The 26116-nt window shown below is 45.8% G+C and overlaps 1 protein-coding gene across 4 annotated transcripts in view; it reads right to left on the reverse strand.

Moving 5' to 3' along the window:
• PISD (phosphatidylserine decarboxylase) overlaps positions 1–26116 on the reverse strand; it is an 87948-nt gene that overhangs the window by 21944 nt on the left and 39888 nt on the right. For 3 of the 4 annotated variants that reach the window (XM_033957129.1, XM_033957128.1, XM_033957126.1), the window contains exons 2-4: positions 4807–4972; positions 729–965; positions 53–179 (exon numbers count right to left, since the gene is read on the reverse strand). In XM_033957129.1, coding sequence (XP_033813020.1) covers positions 53–179; positions 729–965; positions 4807–4920 — 478 coding nt within the window. In that variant the 5' untranslated portion in view covers positions 4921–4972. The remainder of the gene's footprint in view (positions 1–52; positions 180–728; positions 966–4806; positions 4973–26116) is intronic. The other variant, XM_033957127.1, reaches the window with a different exon arrangement.

Raw genomic sequence — 26116 nt, forward strand, 5'->3', positions numbered from 1 at the left:
CAAGAAAAATGGAAAAAATTTTGCAACCTAAAAATTTCTCTGTGTAGCTTACATTTGCAGTCAGTCCATGTTCGTGGTCCCAGGAAGCTCTCCAGTGAGTATGTTACACCTTTCACCTGCTCCACCTCACAGTTCTTTATGCGGCCAAAATGCAGAATCTTTCCATCTGAGGGGCTGATCTGAAATACAGAGTGGGAACAGAAGTACAATAAACATTACCACTTCCACTGCCAGGGGGATTTCTCTTCATCTCTCTCACCACCAGAAGCACCTGCCCTGAGCTGTCCACCCAGTACCTCACTCCTATCTTTCTTCTGCTGTTCACCCAGTGCCCTGCTCTGTTGTAAGCTTATTTTCAGATATAGCGGTTATTCACCTGTAGCAGGTGTTCTTTAAACAGGGTAAGTTTATACTGTCTCTTCTCTCTTCTCTTCTATATTGACCCTTCTAACGTCATTTGCCTCCCTATCATTCATCTCTCATTTTCAGTTGATTTTCCTTCATTTTTTTCTCTCTTTTATCAAGATGTCATAAAACACTTAGCAGTACTGTGGTGCAACTGATGATAGTAAGCCATCACAATAAATAAATAAATAAAAACAAAACATTAGTATAAAGCTAGAAAGAAGCCCAGTCCTCTGTCTATATACTGCAACCATATATGCAATCACTCCCTCCATGTGCACAGTGCAGTGCACTAAGTTGTCCCCTCTTCATCCTATGCTCACCATGCAGTGTGAATCACAGACTGGCCGTGCCTGTGGTTTGAGTTTTCTCCGGAAGAACTCACTCAAGTTTCGATACTGGTGAAGATCTTCAACAGCAGCTTCCTTCATATTGACACCAAATGTCCAAATGTATAAACTGTAGACAGGTTTCCGAAGCCAAGTAGGCAGTTCTACCTGGTTGAGGCGGCCCCAGGCCCGTGACAGAAGACGTGTTGGAACAGATTTGTACAGGGCAACCTTAAAAACACAATAAAAAAAAAGCAAAGTAGAGATTGCATCTTTATCTGAACTACCTTCTCTCCCACCATAAAGCTACAGGTTTTCTAACTAATTATAAAGAGGATAAAGAAAAAGAACAAAAAGAGTGGTATCAAATGGTGTGGCACTTATAGCCCAAGGTCAGATATTAAGCCTAAGAGCACTGGCTGCAGCTATCTTGAAATGGTGACCTGACTGCTCTTCTTATCATATAGCTATAAAATCACATTTCAGCTTTGACAGTAAAGCACAACTGCAGCACTAACAACTGTACCAACAATGTCCCAGACATGCCACCCTTGTCATTAGCACTGCATTAGAAGCTCTCCTCCTGCATGTTTCCTCCTCCTCTAATTAAAATGGACCCCCATACCCTTTTCTGATGACCCAATCTAGAACCTCAGTACTCTTCTCATACACCTCAGTGGAGAACCTACCCTCTACTTTCCTTTCTTTTGATATCTCAATATAGAACCTTCTACACTCTTCTCTTCTCCCTTCCTCAACTCAGAACCAGTATACCTCAGTTGAAAACCCACATGTTCTCCTCAATCCCCAACGGAGTGCCCCAACACCATAATATAACCTATCATACTCCTCCCTTCTTTTATCATCTCTAAATAAAGCGCTCCCTGTGCTTTCCTTCCACCCTCCCCTTCCACAACTCAAACCAGAGCTCCTATGCCTCAACAGAGAACCTCATGCCTCCCTACGTATTCTCAATTCAGAGCAATGGTAAAAGATAGGATACTTGGTTGCACAGGGAGAGGAATAGCCAATAGAAGAAAGGAGGTATTGATGCCCCTGTATAAGACTCTGGCGAGATCTCATTTAAAATATTGTGCACAGTTCTAGAGACCACACTTTTCAATAAGATATAAACAGGATGAAGGCTATTAAAATGGTCAGTGGCCTTTGTCATAAGGCATATGGGAAGAGACGTAAAGATCTCAATATGTATACTTTTGAGGAAAGGTGGGAGGAGAAATATGATAGAGACATTTAAATACCTACATGGCATAAATGTGCATGAGACGAGTCTCCTTCATTTGAAAGGAAGCTCTGGAATGAGAAGGCATAGAATGAGGTTAAGAGGTTATAAACTCAGGAGTAATCTAAGGAAATACTTTTTTTTACAGAAAGGGTTGTAGATGCATGGATGCTGTGGATAGGTAGACTGGATGAGCCATTTGGCCTTTATTTGCTATCATTTTCTATAAAAAGCAGTGGGCAAAACTGAAAGGAGCTATTTTAAGGGCAACAAACCATTCTGTAAGGAAAGTAAGTAAAATAAAGGCTACTTTGATTCTCAAAAGCAGAAACTGAGAAAGTAAGGAACAAGAGGTTAGCTTTCATAAACTACAAAAGATCGCAAAAATTATCTGGAAAAGTCAAGAGAAGCTGATCAAGTAGTCAGGAGAACAACATGCAAATGAAAGAAAAAAAAATAGCTGACAGTAAAAAGGAGGGACAAGACATTTTTTAGATATGTTAGTGATAGGAGGAAGTGTAAAAGTGGCATTGTGAGACTCAAAGGTGAAGGGAAGGAATATGTATAAGCCGATAAAGATAAAACTATTCACAGCTGACTGCAGAAGACAAACGCAAATAGAAATGGAGGTGTGGTAGACCCTGAACAATTTTCAGAGGACTCTGTTCATGAAGAACTACACAAAAGGTGGACAAAGCGATGGGCCCGGTTGGCGTAAATCTAAGGGTACTGAAGGAACTTAAGAAAGTCCTGGTGGCTTCGCTGACTAGTCTTTTCAACACTTCTCTAGAGTCGGGAGTGGCACCGAAAGACTGGAGAATGGCAAATGTCGTCCTTTTCCACAAAGGCGGAAATAAGGAAAACTTCTGTGGTATTGTATATACTCGAATATAAACTGAGATTTGGGGGGGGGGGAATTGCCCCAAAATTGGAGTCTCTGTTTATATTTGAGTCACCCCCCACCCGGACCCATTGCAGGCTTTCCCCAGGCCTGCCTTGAGCCCTAGGGGTCCAGCCATGAGCTGGGACAGGAATGACCCCTTTCATTTCCTGTCCCAGGCTGGTTCTGTACCACCCCACCTCCCTTCCACCTTACAGACCTTGCAAAAGCCTACCTTGCATGCCCTAGTTGTCCAGCAGTAAACTAGTGCAGGAGTGAACCCTCCTATGCTCTTGCCCCATGCAGAGCCACTAACGAAAAAGGCGGTTGCGAGTTTCTGTGGCAACCTCGCAAAACCCTGGAAACTTGTGAGGTTGCTGCAGAAACCTATGGCAGCAATTTTTGTTGGTGGCTCTGCATGGGACAGGAGCATGAGGAGGAGGAGCAGCACCCCCTTATAAGTCTCTGGTGCGGCCCCATTTGTAATACTGTGTGCAATTCTGGAGACCACACCTTCAAAAAGATATAAATAGGATAAAGTCGGTCCAAAGAGCCGTTACTTGTCAGAAAACATATGGGGAGAGATTTATAGTCCTCAATATGTATAATCTGGAAGAAAGGAGGGAGAGAGGGGATATGACAAGAGATGTTTAAATATCTTCATGGCATTAATGTAAAAGAGGCGAGTCTTTTTCAAATGAAGGAAAACTCCAGAATGAGAGGGCTTAGGCTGAAGTTAAGAGGTGACAGACTCAGGAATAATCTAAGGAAATTATTTTTTTACAGAAAGGGTATTAGATGCATGTAATAGTTTCCCAGTAGAGGTGATGAAGACAAAGACTGTGTTTGAATTTAAGAAAGCATGGGACAGGCATGTGGGATCTCTTAGGGAGAGGAGGAGATAGTGGAAGGACAGAATGGATGAGCCATTTGGCCTTATCTGCCATCATGTTTCTAGGTTTCTCTGACCTGACAGTACTTCTAGATGGCCTACCATGATGTGCCACCCCCTCCAGCCCTTGCTGGGATTCCTTGGGACTGCTGCCACAAACAGAAGCAGAGTAGTCTGCCACCCACTCCAGGTGGAATGCAACATGCTATTTGTCCTGAGAACACCCTTCAAAAGGATCTAGAGGCCACTGGGCCCAAAAAACACTGACACTCCCTCCCTTTGCAGGAAAGAAAGTGGAAGCCAATGTTAGTTTGCAGCCACTGGATGCAAAAGGTCTGGCATGGGCTGCTGCACAAGAATGGAGCTCACCCCTCCCCTGTAGGCCCTAATCTCAGACCTACCTGGTAAGGCTGACCTCCAGGCCTGTCCAATTGTGCCTATGCTCCCCAGTGACTTTTACTGCTGCAGTCTCTCTTCTGTTGTTTGTATTAATAACTTTATTTCCTTTACAAATAAGAGAAACTAAGCTCCAAACCGAATCAGTTAATTTATTTTTTATGATGCGGGGCAACTGGTGAAGGGACTGTGACACCCCTCCCTCTCCCACTGTCAGGAGCCCTATGAGTTCCCACCAGTCAGCTGCCTCACCAAACTATAGTCCGTAGGCTAAAGCTCAGGACTACGGAGGACAAGAAACTTCCAACTCAACTGGGGTGAGGTCCTGAACTTAGCTTTGAGATATACAGGCTGTGATCTGCTTCCCAAGGAGTCAGGCCTGCTTTACCCATATCCTGTGGCACTAGCCAACCTTTACCATATTGAAATGTTAAAGGATTTCAGCCTATACTATACCAGCTCTTACACCAGTGATGTCACTGAACAGTTTGGTATTTCTACCTCCATCTGTTGGTTAAGACTGGCCTAACAAGATAAGGAATGTTCATTTTGTAAACAGATCTATTGCAACACCTGTGACGACTTTTTGCCATCCTTAGCAGCAGTGCTCACCTTCACCATCAACACATAAAGCAGCTATTAAACCCAGGTTGAAACTTACCCTGCTGGTTGGCCTCCATCCCACTCTAGTCAATGGTTTAAGAGCACCGAAGGGCAGAAGGTAATAGAGGATTGTCAGAGGCCAAGAACGGAGTTTCAGGGTGGGCCTAGACATACAGCTCAGCTGGCCCAACCTCCGTCTCAGTGCCAGCTGTGGAAACTGCAACCTGCAGAATCACACACAATGGTATCAGCCTTCTCTAACCCAACATGCTGCATCCCACAGACACATAAACCCCAACTAGTTCCATCATGCTGCATTCCACTCACCAGCCCTATCAATATCACAAATCAACCTATTGTTTTATTTCTCCCCAGATTCTATTGGACGTTCCATGTTTGCATCCAAGCATCATCCTACCTCTCTAAATAATCACATCATTACAACTCAGTGCTTAGCTGCTGAAGGGATGGATTGCAAGACTAAGCCAAAACAAAGAACAGCACAGAAGATTCATTATCTAATCTTGTTCTAAAGAATGCACGCATTGGCGGGTTGCAATGCGCCGACACATTATAGGCAACCCCTCAATGTATGTGACTAATTGCAAACCAATGTCACCAGCCAGAACTGCTGCTGGCCCAAATGGTAACCCAGAAGGCCTGTTGGTTGTTAGAACAAGCAGACAGGGCTCTCCTAAGATGTAACCAGCCCAGGGGAAGATGTCCTGAGTCTATTGTGCGGATGTAATCCTACCACAGCAGCATAGTAAGCTGGTGCTTGCCTTCCCTGCCCATCTTGAGAACCCTATCACCAGCAAAGTAATCTCTCACATCCAAGAAAGCTGACACCAGATCTGTCTGTCAATCATCTAAGCAGCTTCAGACATTTTCAGCCATCACCCTTCTTTAGTATCTCTTCAATTAACATGCGACCCTCTACACGTCTCTTTTTTACCTTTCCAATTTTATCCCACCTCTGCATTTTTTTTCTTTCACTGATTATACTTACAAAACCACCCTAAGCACCTATTTTCACAAAATTATTGTCTGGTAATACTAAACAGATTAACTGTTGTGATAAAAAGAGTTTGATTAATTTATAATTTGAAGTGTAATTTTGTCAAATATTTGTGTGTGTGTGTTTTTTTTTAAATATTAGTAGCCTGCCTGTCACAACTTTAAGTGAAAACAGTTAAGAACATTAAACAATAAGCAGTTAAATAAATTTTAGTTGATGTTCACTGAAGAAGAATTTGGATGAGAATCACAGGGATACATGAGATGTATCACACTCTTACAGAAAAAAGTCTGGAAGAAACTAGCAAAAACTCAGTATGGATAAGACAGAGGTTGGACAGATACATCCTATATTACTGGTGCTCATAAATATTTTTGCCAACTCTACTGACAGGTCTGCTCACTCTCTTTGGAAACAGAAGTAGGCTAAAGGGTTAGAGAAGAGAGATTTCTAATCTCTGTTCAAGAAAGAAAGCAGAAAAACAAAGGAGTTTGACAACTACAGGTCAGGTGGCAGAACATCAGTAGTGGTAAATTAATGGGCAAGCTTGAATCCAAGATAGCATGATTTTACCAAACCTGTTGAGAATATCTTCAAAGGACTAAAGACAAGAAAGCACAGTTACTTACCGTAACAGGTGTTATCCAGGGACAGCAGGCAGATATTCTTGACTGATGGGTGACGGCACCGACGGAGCCCTGGTACGGACAATTTTAGAGTGATTGCACTCTAAGAACTTGGAAAGTTCTGGTAGCCGCACCGCGCACGTGCCTTCCCGCCCGACAGAGGTGCGCGGTCCCCAGTTAGGATAAGCCAGCTAAGAAGCCAACCCGGGGAGGTGGGAGGGACGCAAGAATATCTGCCTGCTGTCCCTGGATAACACCTGTTACGGTAAGTAACTGTGCTTTATCCCAGGACAAGCAGGCAGCATATTCTTGACTGATGGGTGACCTCCAAGCTAACAAAAAGAGGGATGGAGGGAAGGTTGGCCATTAAGAAAACAAATTTTGTAAAACAGATTGGCCGAAGTGTCCATCCCGTCTGGAAAAAGCATCCAGACAATAATGAGATGTAAAAGTATGAACTGAGGACCAAGTAGCAGCCTTGCAGATTTCCTCAATAGGAGTGGAACGGAGGAAAGCTACAGATGCTGCCATAGCTCGGACTCTATGGGCCGTGACAGAACCTTCCAGTGTCAGTCCGGTCTGAGCATAACAGAATGAAATGCACGCTGCCAGCCAATTAGACAACGTACGCTTAGAAACAGGACGTCCCAATTTATTCGGATCAAAGGACAGAAAGAGTTGAGGGAATGATCTGTGGGGCTTACTACGGTCTAAATAGTAAGCCAGAGCCCTCTTACAGTCCAAAGTATGCAGAGCCTGTTCTCCAGAATGCGAGTGAGGTTTCGGAAAGAAGACAGGCAGAACAATGGATTGATTGAGATGGAATTCAGAGACAACCTTAGGGAGAAACTTTGGATGTGTACGCAGCACCACTTTGTCATGATGGAAGATAGTAAAAGGTGGATCCGCAACTAGTGCATGTAGCTCACAGACCCTCCTGGCAGAGGTAAGAGCAATAAGGAAAAGTACCTTCCAAGTGAGGAACTTGAAAGAAGCGGTAGCCAAAGGTTCAAATGGAGGCTTCATTAAAGCGGAAAGAACTACATTGAGATCTCAGATAACAGGAGGGGCTTTAAGAGGTGGTTTCACATTAAAAAGACCCCGCATGAACCTGGACACCAAGGGATGAGCTGAGAGGAGTTTTCCATGGACTGGCTCATGAAAAGCCGAAATAGCACTGAGGTGGACTCTGATTGAAGTGGACTTAAGGCCAAAGTCGGACAAAGAAAGAAGATAATCCAACAAGGTCTCCACTGCAAGGGAAGTGGGATCATAATGATGAAGAAGACACCAGGAAGAAAAACGTGTCCACTTCTGATGGTAACATTGCAGAGTGGCCGGTTTCCTGGAGGCATCCAGAATTGAACGAACAGGCTGAGACAAAAGCGTATCATGAGAAGTCATCCCGAAAGATACCAAGCTGTCAGGTGCAGAGACTGGAGGTTGGGATGTAGAAGGGTCTCCTGATGCTGTGTAAGCAGAGAAGGAAACAGTGGAAGAAGAAAAGGTTCCCTGGAACTGAGTTGAAGTAGAAGGGAGAACCAATGCTGCCTGGGCCACCTCGGAGCAATCAGAATCATGGTGGCTCGTTCCCTCTTGAGCTTGAACAAGGTCCTCAACATGAGAGGCAGAGGAGGGAAAGCATACAGGAACAGATTTGACCAGTCGAGGAGAAACGCATCCGCTGCCAGACGGTGAGGAGAGTAGAGTCTGGAGCAGAATAGGGGCAGCTGGTAATTGTGAGGAGCTGCAAAGAGGTCTATCTGAGGAGTGCCCCATTGAGCGAAGATGGATTGTAGAGTGAAAGGATCGATTGTCCACTCGTGAGGCTGGAGAATTCTGCTGAGCTTGTCCGCTAAGGAATTCTTTTCTCCCTGAATGTAAATCGCTTTCAGGAATAGATGATGATTTATGGCCCAAGTCCAGATCTTCTGGGCTTCCTGGCACAAGAGGCGAGAGCCCGTTCCACCCTGCTTGTTGATGTAGTACATCGCTACTTGATTGTCTGTGCACAGCAGAAGAACTTGAGGGAAGAGAAGATGTTGGAAAGCCTTGAGGGCATAAAACATCGCTCTGAGTTCCAGGAAATTGATGTGATGCTTCTTTTCCTGGGCTGTCCAAAGACCCTGAGTTTGGAACTCGTTCAAATGAGCTCCCCAAGCATAAGGGGAGGCATCGGTTGTGATGACTAGTTGATGAGGAGGTAGATGGAACAGAAGACCTCTGGATAGATTTGAGGATACCAACCACCATTGTAGAGACTGACGAAGAGATGATGTCACAGATATGTGACGTGAGCAAGGATCCGTCGCTTGGGACCACTGGGTAGCTAGGGTCCATTGAGGTGTGCGCAGGTGAAGACGTGCCAGAGGGGTGACATGAACTGTTGAAGCCATGTGTCCCAATAGTATCATCATTTGTTTGGCAGAGATGGAACTTTGAGGAAGAACCTGTTGACACAGAACTTGAAGAGTGTGGAGACGGTTGGACGGCAGGAATGCTCTCATGAGGATCGTGTCCAGCACTGCTCCAATGAATTGAAGTCTCTGAGTGGGGATGAGATGAGATTTGGGAAAATTGATCTCGAACCCCAGAAACTGTAAGAACAAGATGGTTTGATTGGTGGCCAGTAGTACTGTTTGAGGAGAATTGGCTTTTATCAACCAATCGTCCAGGTAAGGGAAAACTTGAAGATGATGTGAACGAAGGAAAGCAGCCACCACAATCAGACATTTGGTGAACACTCTTGGAGATGAAGCAAGTCCGAAGGGGAGAACTTTGTATTGGTAATGACAGTGGTTGATCATGAAGCGGAGATACTGTCTGGAGGCTAGATGGATGGGAATATGAGTGTATGCCTCCTTGAGGTCGAGGGAGCATAGCCATTCGCCCTGATTACGAAGAGGATAAAGAGTTGCTAGGGAAAGCATCTTGAATTTCTCCTTGACCAAGCATTTGTTGAGATCTCGAAGATCTAATATGGGCCTGAGATCTCCTGTTTTCTTTGGAACTAGAAAGTAACGGGAGTAAAACCCCTGTCCTTTCTGATCTAGAGGAACTTCTTCTATGGCGTTGAGAAGAAGGAGGGATTGAACCTCTTGAATCAGGAGAGAGGATTGAGGAGTGTTCAAAGCAGACTCTTTTGGCAGACTTTGATCGGGATAAGTCTGGAAGTTGAGAGAGTAGCCGTGGCGAATGATGTTGAGGACCCATTGATCGGATGTAATGATCTCCCAATGGCTAAGATAATAGGTCAGGCGCCCTCCTATCGGTTGAGGAAGATGGGCAGATGGTGGAATATTGGCTATGCTCTGGAGAAACACGTCAAAAGGGCTGGGTAGACTTTTGAGGTGGAGGAGGTTTTTGTTGCTGTTGCGTCTGCCTCGGAGGTTGACGTTGTTGTTGGCGCTGACGTCTAGGCTGTTGAGTAGCCTGAGGTAAGGGGCGAGCAGCATAACGGCGTTGGTAGGCCGATTGTTGTCGGAAAGGCCTAGTAGGTGGAGTCTTCTTTTTATTCTTTAGGAGAATATCCCAACGTGTCTCATGTGCCGATAGTTTTTGTGTGGTGGAATCCATGGAATCACCAAACAGCTCATCCCCTAAGCAAGGTGCATTTGCTAGACGGTCTTGGTGGTTTACCTCTAGTTCTGAGACCCTGAGCCATGCCAACCTGCGCATAGCCACTGACATAGCCGTGGCTCTAGAAGTCAATTCGAAAGTATCATAAATTGATCTTACTAGAAACTTTCTCAACTGGAGAAGAGAGGAAGTCAGGCCTGAAAATTAGATTTTTTGCGATCAGGAAGATATTTCTCAAAAGTAGATATTGTTTGGATCAAATGCTTCAAATAAAATGAGAAATGAAAAACATAGTTTCCTGATCTGTTGGCTAGCATGGCGTTTTGATATAACCGCTTGCCAAATTTGTCCATTGATTTGCCCTCTCTGCCAGGAGGGACTGAGGCATACACATTAGCTCCCGCTGATTTCTTTAAAGTGGATTCCACTAAAAGAGATTCATGCGGGAGTTGGGGTTTATCAAACCCAGGAATAGGAATCACCCTGTATAAAGAGTCCAGTTTACGAGGGGCTCCTGGGACAGTCAGGGGAGTCTCTAGGTTTTTATAAAACGTTTCTCTCAAAATATCATGGAGAGGAAGTTTAAGAAATTCCCTTGGAGGCTGGTCAAAGTCCAATGCATCAAGAAATGCCTTAGATTTCTTTGACTCAGCCTCCAAGGGAATAGACAAAGATTCACACATTTCTTTTAAGAAAGATGGAAAAGATGTGGAATCTGGGTGAGAAGAGGGATTGGTACCAAGGTGTTCCTCCTCATCAGAAGAGCATTCACCTTCGGATAGAAAGGGCTCTTCAGAATCACCCCATAAATCAGGATCCCTAACCTGAGAGCCATGGTGTCGAGACTCTGGTGTGGAGGGATCCAGGTGTCGGGTTTTATGGGTGGACTTACCCGACCTCATGGATACGGTACCAGGCGATGCAACCTGTTGTGCTGGTACCGAGGTCTGTACCGCCTGGTGGTGAGATTTAGGCTCTGGAGCTAAAATCGGCATCGAAGTCGATGAGGTGGTAAGACCCGGTACCGACAAAGTGGATGCCGATAAAAGAGGGCGTTCCACTATCGGTACCGGTGGCTCCGACCGGACCGGAACTGGAAGGTTCTGGGGTAAAAGAGCAGGCAGTAGTTGTTGGAGTTGTTCTCTCAACTGTACCTGCAGAACGGCGGCAATACGCTCGTCCAGCGAAGGCACCGGTACCGCTTTTTTCTTCTGCGGTACCTTGGGTGCTGCTCGACACTCCGACGAAGAACCCGATGTCGAGGGGCTAACTTCAATCGGAGCGGAGCGCTTCCATGGGCGCCTCGTGGTCGGCAGGATTGGACTCACTGCAGTGGAGACCGGAGGACGCTCCAGCGGGGAAGGCTTCTTAGCCGGCTTACCTGCTGGATGCGACGCCGGCGCTGTATCGCGCGGTGTCGATGAAGTCGGTGCCGATTGAGATGGAATCGATGTCGGTGCCGGTACGGTGGAATCGGACATCTCGGCACCGAAGAGTAACCGCTGCTGGATTTGGCGGTTTTTAAGTGTTCTTTTTTTCAAAGTTGCACAGCGGGTGCAAGTGGACGCTTGATGGTCGGGACCAAGACACTGCAGACACCAGTTATGCGGGTCTGTCAGTGAGATTGGCCGAGCACACCGCTGGCACTTTTTAAACCCGGGCTGAGGGGGCATGAAAGTAAAGACAGCCTCTGCCAAATCGAAGGCCGAGGCTTCGATTGTGGCAACAGGCCCCGCCGGGGCGAAACGAAAAATGAAAAGAAAAACAACTAAGTTAGTCTTTTTTTTTTTTTTAAAGAAAAGAAAAGAAATAAAGAAACCTTTATTTAAGCAAAGGTTTACGCGAGCGGGAAGATCGAAAAAATTTTCTTCAACAGCCGTTGAGGAAACGCGTCTTCTTAGCTCCGCGGAAACTAAGAAACTGGGGACCGCGCGCCTCTGTCGGGTGGGAAGGCACTCGCGCGTGCGCGGTGCGGCCTACCAGAACTTTCCAAGTTCTTAGAGTGCAATCACTCTAAAATTGTCCGTACCGGGGCTCCGTCAGTGCCGTCACCCATCAGTCAAGAATATGCTGCCTGCTTGTCCTGGGATAATAAATACAATCCAGAAAAGTGCTACCAAAATAGAACCAAATTTGTGCCAAGGCAGATATGGTTCCCTCTTCTGGAGTTGTCCTCTTAAGAGCCATGAAGACTGGACTGTTTTCAGACCCTCATCACTACTACTACCGTGTTTCTCCCAAAATAAGCCCTACCCAAAAAATAAACCCTAGCATGATTTTCGGGGTAGATCTTAATACGAGCCTTACCTCCGAAAATAAGCCCTAGTCGCTGGTAGCAGCAGCATTATCCTCCCCCAACCCATCTCTCCCTCCCATCCAAACCGCGAGACAGAAATAAATACTTTATAACAAACCGGCAGCGTCGGCAGCAATCTAGACAGGCTGCTTCGCGGCCTGGGCCGTTCCTCTGCTGCATCACTGATGATGTCATCAGTAACGCGGCAGAGGAACGGCCAGGTGATAGAAGGCCGCAAAGCAGCCTGTTTAGATTGCTGCCGGTTTGTCATAAGGTATTTATTTCTGTCTTTTGGCTCGGATGGGATGATGGGAGGGATAGAAGCTGCAAGGGATGGGAGGGAGGGATACAAGCTGCAAAGGTTCTGCTGCACAAGGGATGGGAGGGATAGAAAAATACTACACAAGGGGATGGGTGAGAGGGGAGGAAAGATGCTGTACATGTGGGGGAGAGAAAGGAAATAGTAAGAATCGGGGTGGAGAGGAAGGGAAAGATGATCATTGTACATGAAAAAATGACATCCTCGAAAATAAGTGCCTTTTTGGGGTCCAAAATTAATATAAGACAGTGTCTTAGTTTCGGGGAAACACGGTATTACTATTTATCATTTCTAAAGCACTGAGAGGGATATGCAGTTTTGTACATGTGCATTTAACATGTGATAGTCCCTGCTCAAAAGAGCTTACAATCTAGTTTAGACAGACAACCAGTTCATATGGGTTGGGGAGTTTCTCACAGAGAGCATGGCAAGATGGGTATATGTATCTTATGGGGAGTGGGAGTTAGGACTTAAAAGCAGCCTTGGAAAAGTGGTACTTTTAGCTTGGATTTGAATACTGCTAGTGACGTTGAATGAGGGGTCTCTCCTTGCCTTTTGCGCCTGGATGTTAAGAGCATAGAATTTGCATTGTATTTACCGATGGTTGCCCTCATCTTATTTGGATCGAAAGAAACAAAGATAGGCAGCAGAACGCTTTTTTTTTTTTGGGGGGGGGACAAAAGTTCCACCCAAGACCTTGCCCCCATAATAGTACTAATTGTAATACCATTTTTTCCATTCATTTTTCATATATACACACAATATAATCTTATTAACACACATAATGGTTAACCACAAAATTAAACTACTGTATACTTCATAACATTCATTCCTACAAGAACACCTGATCTTGGTCACACATGCAGAACACAGATAACCCCTATACAGATATGGGACCACAAACTAAAAGTACAAATATATGCAAACGAAACCCTAAGATGCAAGAGACTCTGCATGCAGTAAAACCCCCGAGAAATAGAAACAAATGCATTTCTTCCTGAACAGTGCAAAATATAGACAGCAGATATAAACTCTCAAAATTGAAAATAAAATCATTCCCCTACCTTTGTCTGGTGATTTTATTTTTCTAACCATCTTTTTCCCAGTCTCTTGCTGCACTTCCTTAGGTCTGTAGGGCCTTCTTATCCATTTGCTGTTTTACTCTTCTTCACTTTCTGCCATACATCCATCTTTAGCATTAACTTTCTTCCATTTTTCTGCTTTCTTCTCAAAATATATCTACTTTTTCATGTCTCCTCTTCCCCTCCAAACCTGTGCAACATATCATCCCTCTTTCTCCCTCTCCCGTGGTCAGACATCTGTCTTCCTCCCATCCCCTCCTATGGTTTGGCATCTTTCTTCTCTACTTCCCATAGCCTGGAATCTCTCTCCTCTCCCATGATCTGGCATCTCTCTTTCCTTCCCTCCCTCTGCCCGTGGTCTATCATCTCTCTCCTTCCTGCAGTCTGGCATCTTTCCCCTCCTTCCCTTCCATTCCATGGTCGGGCAGCTCTCTCTCCTTCTCATTCTAGTGGTTTGACATCTCTTTCTTCCCTCCTTCCATCACCCTTCTCCAGAATCTGACATCTCTCCCTTCTTTGAGTCATCTTTCCTCCCTCCCAGTGCAATATTTCTCCCTCCCTCCTCTCCACCAGTATCATGTCCAACAATTCTCCCTCTTTCTTCCTTTCCCCATGCATACTATCTCTCTTTCCCTCCATTCCACACACATACCATATTTTTCGCTACATAAGACACACTTTTTCCCTCCAAAAAAGTGGGTGGAAATAAGGGTGCATCTTATGGAGCAAATACCACAACCCCCCCATCCCGCGGGGTACCTTTTTGTACTCCTGGCGCTTCCCTTGCTGGACTGCTGCGGCAGCGACCTTTTTGAATTCCCTGCACTTTCTCCACTGGATGGCTGTGGCAGCGAGAGGCAGAGCGGTGAACAAAGCAGGCACAAGCTTCACGTGCGCCTGCCTGGTTTTGAAAATTTACATCTGCTGTCTATATTTTGCACTGTTCAAGAAGAAATGCATTTGTTTCTATATCTCTAGTGCTATATTGCATGCAGAGTTTGGCAATCTTAGGGTTTCGTTTGTGTATATTAGTACTTTTAGTTTGTGATCCTGTATTTGCATAGTGTTTATCTGTGTTCTGCATGTGTGATCAATGAATGTTGAGAAGCGTTATTGGTGTCATGGCCCAAAATAGGAGCATAATTTGTTGACTTTCCTTTACACCCCTTTTGGACCCAAGACGGCCTTTGCTTAAAAATTAGTGAAGACCACTGGTGTAGGAGATCTGTGAGGGGATACTGTCAACAGCAAACCTCTCACACAGCAAAAAACTAAAGGCTATACAGAGATGGATATACCGTACATCCTACCCAGTAATAAGCACTGATTGCATGGAGTTGGTATTCAAACCAGTCTGAGAGAGGTGTAGAAGTTGTTCAGGTAAGTGAGAGGATTTAGGGCCTTGTCCGTACATCAAATGGCAAACCTCTGCCATTTAAAAGTATAACACTTCTTAGTGAACTCCTTCCTGGAAGCCAGGGGGTTCCTGGATTAGTGGCATAGACAAGGTGGCTGATTTAGGGTTGGTCCAAAAATTCATCTCTTCCCCTGCCCTCCTCACTCCCAAACCAAGAGAAATACCTAAGCTGGCAGGGATTCATAAGCAAGCCCTTCCAGCTGAAGACCTCTTCCCAGCAAAAGGAACACTTACACCCTATATAGCTTATGGTAGTGTCCTCACTGACACAGTTTATCTTTGTGCATGTGTGCAAACTGAGCATGAGCAAAGGGTGGGATGGCAATGACTTGGGCACACATACTGCTGCCAGCTGCATAGGATGTAGTGTTCCTAAGTAATGCAAGGTTCCATGTTAGGAGTCACTGCCCAGGAAAAGGAACTAGATGTCATCATTGAGGATACGTTGAAATCCTCAGCTCAACGTATGGCGGCTAAGAAAGCAAATAGAATGTTAGGCATTATCAGGAAAGGAATGGAAAACAAAGATGAAAATGTTATAATGCCTTTGTATCGCTCTATGGTATGGCCACACCTCGAATACTGTGTGCAATTCTGGTCGCTTATCTCAAAAAAGATATAGAGGAATTAGAAAAGGTACAGAGAAGGGTGATGAAAATGATAAAAGGGATGGAATGACTTCCCTAAGAGGAAGGTTAAAGCAGTTAGGGCTCTTCAGCTTGGAGAAGAAATGACTCAGGGGTGATATGATAGAGGTCTATAAAATACTGAGTTGAGTGGAAAGGGTAGATGTGAATCGTTTGTATACTCTTTGCAAAAATACTAGGACTATTTCTTCACACAACCGGAGAATGTAGTGAAATCAGTTAGCTTAGCAGAGTTTAAAAAAGGTTTGGATAATTTCCTAAACGAGAAGTCCATAGGCCATTATTGAGATGGCTTGGGGAAATCCACTGCTTATTCCTAGGATAAGCATCATAAAATCTGTTTTACTCCTTGGATCTTGCCAGGAAATTGTGACTTGAGTTGGCCAATGTTGGAAACGGCATACTGGGCTTGATGGACCTTTGGTTTGTCCCAGTATAGCAGTTCTTATGCCAGGAGAAGATCTTCGGATCACTGTCAGCCACAAAAGAGCACTGGTTTGGGATGGGCTATGCCACTGTCCTGGAGTCACCTTCAAGTAGCTGCAAATATGCAAATTCTACACTCTCAACATCCGGGCCAGGGACTAGACATTAGGATGCAGAAAAGACCACTGGTACTGTGCTTAGGTTCCAACTACTGAAGTCTCCATCAAACTCACTCCAGCCCATCTACACCATCCCAGCTACTGAAGCCCTCCCCAGCCCATCCTCAACCTCAACCAAACAGCCATAAACAGACATAGACCCTGCAAGTCTGCCCAGTGTTGGCCTTAGTTCTTCAATATTTACTATTATTTTCTGATTCTAGATCCTTTGTGTTCATCCCACACTTTTTTGAACTCTGTCACCATTTTCCTCTCCACCACCTCTCTCGGGAGCGCATTCCAGGCATCCACCACCCTCTCCATAAAGTAGAATTTCCTTACATTGCTCTTGAGTCTACCAGCCCTCAACCTCAAATTATGTGCTCTGGTTTTACCATTTTCCTTTCTCTGGAAAAGATTTTGTTCTAAGTTAATACCTTTAAAATACAACAGGACATGTATTTATTTAAAAAATTATATACCGCATAAATCCTATACGATTTACATAATAACAGTCATAAATAATAGACCAGGGGTGCCCAAAACGTCGATCGCAAAGGCAACGTCGGTAGATCGCAGAGCCAGTGTTCTCCCTAGCGTAGAGTGCCCGGCTAATTTAAATAACTTCTACAAGTCACACAACAAGAAAGCACAGTTACTTACCGTAATAGGTGTTATCCAGGGACAGCAGGCAGATATTCTCACATATGGGTGACCTCACCGACGGAGCCCTGGTATGGACCACTTTAAAAGTGCATCGCCTTTTTAAGACTTAGAAAGTTTGCAATAGCCCGAACCGCGCATGCACGAGTGCCTTCCCACCTGATGTAGGGCGCGCGGTCCCTCAGTTAAGATAAGTCAGCTAAGAAGACAACCTGGGAAGGTGGGTGGGTTGTGAGAATATCTGCCTGCTGTCCCTGGATAAGCAGGCAGCATATTCTCACGTATGGGTGACCTCCAATCTAACAGAAATGGGATGGTGGGAGTGTTGGCCTGAGGAAAATAAATTTTTTAATACAGATTGGCAGAAGTGCCCATCCCGTCTGGAGAATGACTGCACAGAGTAGTGAGAAGTGAAGGTATGAACTGAGGACCAGGTGGCAGCTTTACAGATTTTCTCAATGGGAGTAGATCTGAGGAAAGCCACAGAAGCTTCCATAGCTCGAATTTTGTGGGCTGCGACACGACTCTCCAGTGCCAGTGCCAGTCCGGTCTGAGCATAACAGAACAAAATGCAGGCAGCCAGTCAGTTGGAAATCGTTCTCTTGGAAACAGGATGCCCCAACTTGTTTGGATCAAGAGAGATGAACAGTTGGGGAGATGTTCGATGTGGCTTTGTCTGGTCAATGTAGTAGGCCAAAGCCCGTTTACAGTCCAAAGTATGTAGAGCGGTTTTTCCCACATGAGAATGAGGCTTAGAAAAAAATACTGGCAGAACAATAGATTAATTGAGATAAAATTCAGTGACAACTTTTGGTAGAAACTTTAGATGTGTACGTAGAACCACTTTGTCATAATGAAAAACTGTGAAGGGTGGATCTGCTACTAAGTCTTGTAACTCACTGACCCTTCTGGTAGAGGTGAGAGCAATGAGAAAGACCACTTTCCAGGTGAGAAACTTGAGATAAGCTGTGGCCATTGGTTCAAATGGTGGTGTATCAAAATGGAAAGAATCACATTAAGATCCCAGACGACAGGTGGAGGCTTGGGAGATGGTTTGACATTGAAAAGTCCTTTTATGAACCTGGAGACTAAAGGATGAGCAGTAAGAGGCTTTCCCTCTACTGGTACATGATAAACAGTACTAGCACTAAGATGGACTCTAATGGATGTAGATTTAAGCCCAGAGTCCGACAAAGAAAGAAGATAATTCAACACCAACTCCACTGCCAAGTAAGTGGGATCGTGATAATGAAGAAGACACCAGGAAGAAAACCTAGTCCACTTTTGTTGGTAACATTGTTGAGTAGCTGGTTTCCTGGAGGCATCAATAATGTGACGTACAGGCTGAGTGAGATATAATTCAGAAGAACTCAGCCTGAGAGAAACCAAGTTGTCAGGTGCAAGGATTGTAGGTTGGGATGTAGAAGTGACTCTTGATTCTGAGTAAGCAGAGTAGGAAATATTGGAAGAGGTATGGGTTCCCTGGAGTTGAGCTGAAGTAGAAGGGAAAACCAATGTTGCCTGGACCACCGTGGAGCAGCGAGAATCATGGTGGCTGCTTTTTTCTTGAGTTTGAATAGAGTTCTCAACATGAGAGGGATTGGAGGGAATGTATATAGAAACAGGCCTGTCCAATCCAGGAAAAATGCATCTGCTTCCAGACGGAAAGATGAGTAAAGCAAGGAGCAAAACTGGGGCAACTGGTGATTGTTGGGGGGCTGCAAACAAGTCTACTTGCGAAGTGTTCCACTGAGCAAAGATGGATAGAGTTGCAGAGTTGAGAGTCCATTCATGAGGCTGAAGAATTCTGCTGAGGTTGTCTGCTAGAGAATTCTTCTCTCTTTGAATATAGATAGCCTTCAAGAATAGGTTGCGAGCCCTTGCCTAAGTCAAAATTTTTTGGGCTTCCTGGCATAACAGGAGAGAGCCCGTGTCTCCTTGCTTGTTTATATAGTACATTGCTACTTGATTGTCGGTGCGAAGGAGGAGGACTTGAGGGCAGAGTAGATGATGAAAGCCTTGAGGGCATAAAACATCACTCTGAATTCCAGGATATTGATGTGAAATTTCTGTTCCCTGGCGATCCAAAGACCCTGAGTCTGAAGATCATCCATATGAGCCCTCCAGGCATAAGGTCTGTTGTGATGACCTTGTGATGAGGGGGTAAATGGAAAAGGAGACCTCTTGATAGATTGGAAGTCATCCACTGCAGTCAGCGACTGCAGAAGAGATGACATCACAGATGTATGTTGTGAAAGATGATCTGTCACTTGAGACCACTGGGAAGCAAGGGTCCACTGAGGAGTGCGAAGATGTAGCCTTGCCAGTGGTGTCACATGGACAGTGGAAACCATGTGGCCTAGAAGAACCATCATGCGTCTGGCAGAGATGGATTGAAGAGGAAGCAGTTGCTGACACAGATGCATGAGAACATAAGCCGTGCCTCTGCTGGGTCAGAGCAAAGGTCCATCATGCCAAACAATCCGCTCACGCGGTGGCCCATCAGGTCCAGGACCTGTATAGTAAACCTCTATCTATACTCTTCTATCCCCTTTTCCTTCAGAAAATTGTCCAATCCCTTCTTGAACTCCAATACCGTACCCTGTCCTATCACAAGCCCATTCCAGGTGTCCACCACCCGTTGGGTGAAGAAGAACTTCCTAGCATTGGTTCTAAATCTGTCCCCTTAGTTTGAAGGCAATCTGGAGGAAGAAAGCTCTCATGAGGTTGGTGTCTAGGATGGCCCCAATAAACTGCAGACGTTGAGTCGGAATAAGATGTGATTTGGGGAAGTTGATTTTGAATCCTAGAACCTGAAGAAAGAAATGGTCTGAGATGTTGCTTGGACCACTTCCCGAGACGACACAGCCTTGATCAACCAATCATCCAGATAAGGAAAGACTTGAAGGCTGTGCGAATGGAGAGATGCGGCCACCACAATCAGGCACTTCGTGAAGGCTCTGGGAGAAGATGCCAGGACGAAGGGAAGAACCTTTTACTGGTAATGACATTGATTGATTTGAAACCAGAGGTACTTCATGGAAGCCGGATGAATTGGAATATGTGTGTAGGCTTCCTTGAGGTCCAGAGAACATAGCCAGTCATTCTGATTGAGGACAGGATAAAGCAAGGCGAGAGATAACATCCTGAATTTCTCTTTGAGTAGAAATTTGTTGAGTGCTCTGAGATCCAGGAAGGGTCTCAGTCCTCTGGTCTTCTTGGAAACAGGAACTAAGAAGTTATGGGAGTAGAATCCCCGCTGCTGTGGAACTTCCTCGATAGCATTCAGCAGAAGAAGGGACTGGATCTCCTGAAGAAGAAGGGAGGACTGTACAAGGTCCAAAACAGACTCTCTTGGAGGATGGTCTGGAGGAAAGGTGTGGAAATTGAGAGTATAACCCTGACAAATGATGTTGAAGACCCAGAGATCTGATGTTACAAGCTCTCAGCGAGCTATGTAAAATTGAAGATGGCCTCTGATGGGCTGAGGCAAAGTCTGTAGAATGGTGATGTTGGCTATGTTCTGAAGGAACACGTCAAAAAGGCTGAGGAGCCTTCTGAGGAGCAGGCTGTTGCTTTTGCTGCTGCTGACGCAGTTGTTGTTGTCTCTGTCTCCTTGGTTGAGGCGGAACAGGAGCTGTGGATTTTGCAGCAAATCTTCTTTGATAGGAAGATTGTGGTTTGAAAGGACAAGAAGGAGGTTTCTTTTTGGGTTTGAGAGGGAAAGGAGGATGGAAAGAAGAAGAAGATCATAAAATCCTTGTCAAGTCCTTGTGGGATACAGGTGAAGCAGGATAAGTCCTTTGGATAAAGGTGAAGTAACCAGACCTCACAGGAGAAAACCCCCTCCCCTCCCTCTTGCTCTAATAAATCAGTATATTAACTGTAAAAGATATTTCATAACCCACTTGCCAGCTGGCCTATAGTGATTGAGAAATATCCTGTTTCTGAGTTAGCTATGGTAAGCAAAAACTTATAAGAAACAAGACTTAAATTCCAATGCATGGCACCTGGCCGGATATTATGCAAAGAGGAACACAGCTCATGGTCAGAAAAATAGAATTCTCAAGAATATTATTTAGCAAGATATATCACGTGTTACCATAGCAGAGAAGGAATTTGAGACTCGGAATTGCTTATATGGTAAAGGGAAAAGGGCATTTACGGGAAAGGGTTAGGCCTTACGGTAGACTGAACAGACGTATAAGATGACACAAATAGATAAGCCAATAAATGAATCTACTTATGTAATGACGTATAAGAAAATAACCAATAAAGATGTATCATGTGATTTAGGCCAATGTGGTATTGACCACCAAGAAATGTATAAAACCAGGCCTATAAGCAGAAGTAATCAGAACAGAATTCAGCGAATCCTCAGGCCTGAAGATCACTTTCTGTTATGCTGAATGATTTATTCTTGTAAGCTGTTACTGATTTGCTAATAAATATATACCTATTGAAACCAGTATATAGTGTGTGAAGTCTCCATTCCGAGGTAGGCCTAGACAGCGGCCTACTTCAGGTTTCATGCATGGACAATTTCTGGGTAGTGGTATCAGTAGAATCCCCAAAAAGTTTGTCCCCCAGACAAGAAGCATTGGCCAGCCTGTCCTGATGATTGACGTCCAGCTCTGAGACTCTAAGCCAGGCCAAAATGTCTCATGGCAACTGACATTGCTGCAGCCTGGGAGGTGAGTTCAAAAGTGTCATAAATGGAACGAACCATGTACTTACGAAGACGTAGCAGGTCAGCCATGAAAAGTTGAAAAGCAAGAAGCTTACGTTCTGGTAGGTATTTTTGGAACTTAACAACTTGCTTTGCCAGATGTTTCATATAAAGAGAGAAATGAAAAGTGTAGTTACCAGACCAGTTGGCTAGCATAGCGTTTTGGAAAAGCCTCTTGCCAAACCAGTCCATAGTCTTGCCCTCTCTACCAGGAGGGACAGAGGCGTACACACTAGCCCCCAAAGATTTCTTTAAGGTAGATTCAACCAGGAGAGACTCATGTGGAAGCTGGGGTTTATCAAAGCCCAGAATAGGGACTACTCTATACAAAGAGTCCAATTTACGAGGAGCCACTGGAATGGTAAATGGCATTTCCAAATTTTTGTAAAAGGTCTCCCATAGGATATCATGAATAGGGAGCCTGAGGAGTTCCTTAGGTGGCTGATCATAATCTAAAGCATCTAGAAACTCCTTCGACCATTTAGAGTCAGCTTGAAGAGGAATAGACATGGTCTCAGACATTTCTCTCAAAAATTTAGAAAAGGTCTTGGTCGGTGCGGTCTTCGGTGTTGCAAACGGTGTCAGAGATGAACTGGGCTCCGTGTCCATTGCGGCACCGAATAATAGTCTGTGCTGAAGTAACCGATTTTTTAGGGTACGTTTCTGAAGGGATAAGTAACGGGAGCAAGAGTCGGCATGGTGCTCGGGTCCCAGACACTGCAAGCACCAGCAGTGAGGATCGGTTAACAAAATAGCCTGAGCACAGCGACCGCACCTTTTGAAATCCGTCGACAGGCAGGGGGACATGGACAGGAAGACAGCCGTTGAGATAAACCTAACTCTATGGCAAAAAGAGTCCATAAGGCCCAAGTGGGCCAGAGCCTGTGATGGGAAAATAAAATATTACACTGTTCCTTTTTTAAAAAAAAAAAAAAAAAAAGAAAGAAAGAACAATATAAAAAGAAAAATTATGACAAGAAAGTCACAATCCGTGAGAGCGGGAAGGCAAGTGAAGATAAACAAACTTCAACAGAAGCTAAAGCGCGTCTTACTAGCTCCGCGGAAACTAGAAAACTGAGAAACCGTGTGCCCTACATTGGGCGGAAAGGCACTCGCGCATGCGCGGTTCGGGCTATCACAAACTTTCTAAAAGTCTTAAAGTGGTGATGTACTTTTAAAGTGGTCTGTATCAGGGCTCCATTGGTGACATTACCCATACGTGAGAATATGCTGCCTGCTTGTCCTGGGATAATCTACGTTACTTAGCAAAAGACTCTACCACAAACACTGCTATGAGCACTAGATCACTACTAAATCTGTTGGAAAACTAAACAAACCAGATTAGATCAGTCATGCAGATCTATCGTGCAGACAATGCTAACAGAAAACCAAATCTTTTTCACACATGCAGAACACAGACCTTTACCTAGTATAGCACAGTTACTTACCGTAACAGGTGTTATCCAGGACAAGCAGGCATATATTCTCACATGTGGGTGACGTCATCTACGGAGCCCCGATGCGGACAGCTTTTTCAAGCAAACTTGATTGAAGATTTAAGTTTGCTCTGCTGCTCCACGCATGCGTGCCTTCCTGCTCCACTAGAGGGCGCATCCCCTCCTCGTGGTCTCCAGTTCATATAACCAGCAAAGAAGCCAACCTCGGGGAGGCGGGCGGGTTGTGAGAATATATGCCTGCTGTCCCTGGATAACATCTGTTACGGTAAGTAACTGTGCTTTATCCCAGGACAAGCAGGCATGATATTCTCACATGTGGGTGACCTCCAAGCTAACTGAAAAGGGATGGAGGGAAGTTGGCAATTTAAGAAAATAGATTACGCAATACCAATTGGCCGAAACGGCCATCACTTCTGGACAATGTATCCAGGCAGTAGTGGGAGGTGAAAGTATGAACCGAGGACCACGTGGCAGCCTTGCAGATTTCCTCAATGGGTGTGGACCAGAGGAAAGCTACAGAAGCTGCCATCGCTCGGACCCTTTGTCCCGTTACTCGACCATGCAGCGCGAGACCAGCCTGAGCGTAGCAAAAAGAAATACAAGCAGCAAACCAGTTGGACAAGGTGCGCTTGGAAACTGGGCGACCTAACCGATTAGGGTCGAAGGACAAAAACAATTGTGGAACTGTCCGATGAGACTGAGTGCGTTGAAGGTAAAAGGCCAACGCTCTCTTACAGTCAAGAGTGTGGAGCGCCACCTCTCCAGGATGAGAGTGGGGCTTGGGAAAAAACACGGGCAAAACAATGGACTGATTGAGATGGAAATCAGACACCACTTTCGGCAAGAACTTAGGATGAGTGTGGAGAACCACCTTGTCATGATGGAATACCATGAAAGGTGGGTCCGCCACTAGGGCCTGCAGCTCACTAACCCGCCAAGCGGAAGTGAGGGCAAGCAAGAAAATCACCTTCCAAGTGAGAAACTTAAGATGGCACTTGTCCAGAGGCTCAAACGGAGGTTTTATGAGTTGAGCCAAAACCATATTAAGATCCCAAACCACCGGGGGAGGTTTGAGGGGAGGATGAACATTCAAAAGGCCCTTCATGAAACGAGAAACTAAGGGATGGAGTGAAAGGGCCATCCCCTCTAGGGGCTGATGAAAGGCAGCAATCGCACTAAGATGTACTCGAATGGAGTTGGTCTTCAGGCCGGAGTGAGATAAATGAAGCAAATACTCCAGAACCAACGACACCGGAACCGACACCGGATCCTGGCGGTGAGAGGAGCACCAGGACGAGAATCTGGTCCACTTCTGGGAATAGCAGATTCTAGTCGAGGCCTTCCTCGAGGCCTCCAATATGTCCCGGACTGACTTAGACACCGGAAGAGAAGTCAGGGGGAAAGGAACCATGCAGTCAGATGAAGAGACTGAAGATTGGGATGTAACAGCGAACCCTGACTCTGCGATAGCAGAGAGGGAAACAGAGGCAGAAGCAGGGGCTCTCTGGCACTGAGTTGAAGTAGAAGGGAAAACCAAGGCTGGCGCGGCCACCGAGGAGCAATCAAGATCAGAGTGGCTCGCACCGATTTGAGATGGACCAGCGTCCGCAGAATCAGAGGAAAAGGCGGAAACGCGTACAGAAACCTTCCCTCCCAATCTAGGAGGAAGGCGTCGGCCTCGAGACGGTCCGGGGAATACATCCGGGAGCAGAAGTGAGGCAGTTTGTGATTGAGGGGGGAGGCGAACAGATCTATCTGAGGGGTCCCCTACTTTTCGAACACCTGTCGCAAGGTCTGAGAGTGCAGTGACCACTCGTGTGGCTGGAGGAGGCGGCTGAGTCTGTCCGCCAGACAATTCCGTTCTCCTTGTATGTACACTGCTCGAAGGAAGATGTTGTTGGAGATCGCCCACTTCCAGAGGCGCAGAGCTTCCTGACAGAGGGACCAAGACCCCATCCCCCCTTGTTTGTTTACGTAGTACATTGCCACCTGGTTGTCGGTTCAGACGAGAACCACCCGATCGTGGAGCAGATGTTGAAAAGCCACAGCGGCGAGATAGATGGCCCGAAGTTCCAGCACGTTGATGTGACAGCGACGGTCCTCTGCTGACCACTCCCCCTGAGTGCGTAGGCCATCCAGATGAGCTCCCCAAGCGTACTCCGATGAGTCTGTGGCGAGTACCTTGCTGTGTGGGGGAGGCGAGGAAGAGCAAACCTTTGGAAAGATTGGAAGAGTCGGCCCACCAGTGGAGCGATCGTTGCAAGGAAGGAGTCACTATCACGGGACGATCGATCGGGTCCCGGTCCTGACGCCATTGAGAGGCCAGGGTCCATTGAGGAATCCTCAGGTGGAGACGGGCGAAGGGTATGACGTGGACGGTAGAGGCCATGTGGCCCAGAAGAGTCATCATCTGCCGTGCTGATACCGAGGTCAGCAGCGAAATCCTTCGACTCAGGCTTACTAACGCCTCTAGACGCGGAGGGGGGAGGAAGGAACGGAGGCGAACCGTGTCCAGCACGGCCCCGATGAACTGTAAGGACTGAGAGGGGCGCAGCTGGGATTTTGAAAAGTTTACCTCGAACCCCAGACCCTGAAGGTAAATAATAGTCTGTCGGGTCGCTGAGATAATACCCTCCCTGGATGGGGCTTTGATCAGCCAGTCGTCCAGGTAGGGGAATACCTGAAAGCCCTGAGAGCGTAAGGCAGCTGCGACCACCACGAGGCACTTCATGAAGACTCGAGGTGATGATGCCAGGCCAAAGGGGAGGACTCGGTATTGTAGATGCAGGTTTCCCACCTGAAAACGCAGGAACCTGCGGTGAGCGGGATGCACTGGAACATGTGTGTAGGCTTCCTTCAGATCGAGGGAGCAGAGCCAATCGCCCTCGTCGATCAGAGGGTAGAGAATTGGTAGGGAAAGCATCCGAAACTTTTCCCGCACCAGAAATTTG

This window comes from Geotrypetes seraphini, chromosome 8 (assembly GCF_902459505.1).
Source record: "Geotrypetes seraphini chromosome 8, aGeoSer1.1, whole genome shotgun sequence".
Classification (NCBI taxonomy): Eukaryota; Metazoa; Chordata; class Amphibia; order Gymnophiona; family Dermophiidae; genus Geotrypetes; species Geotrypetes seraphini.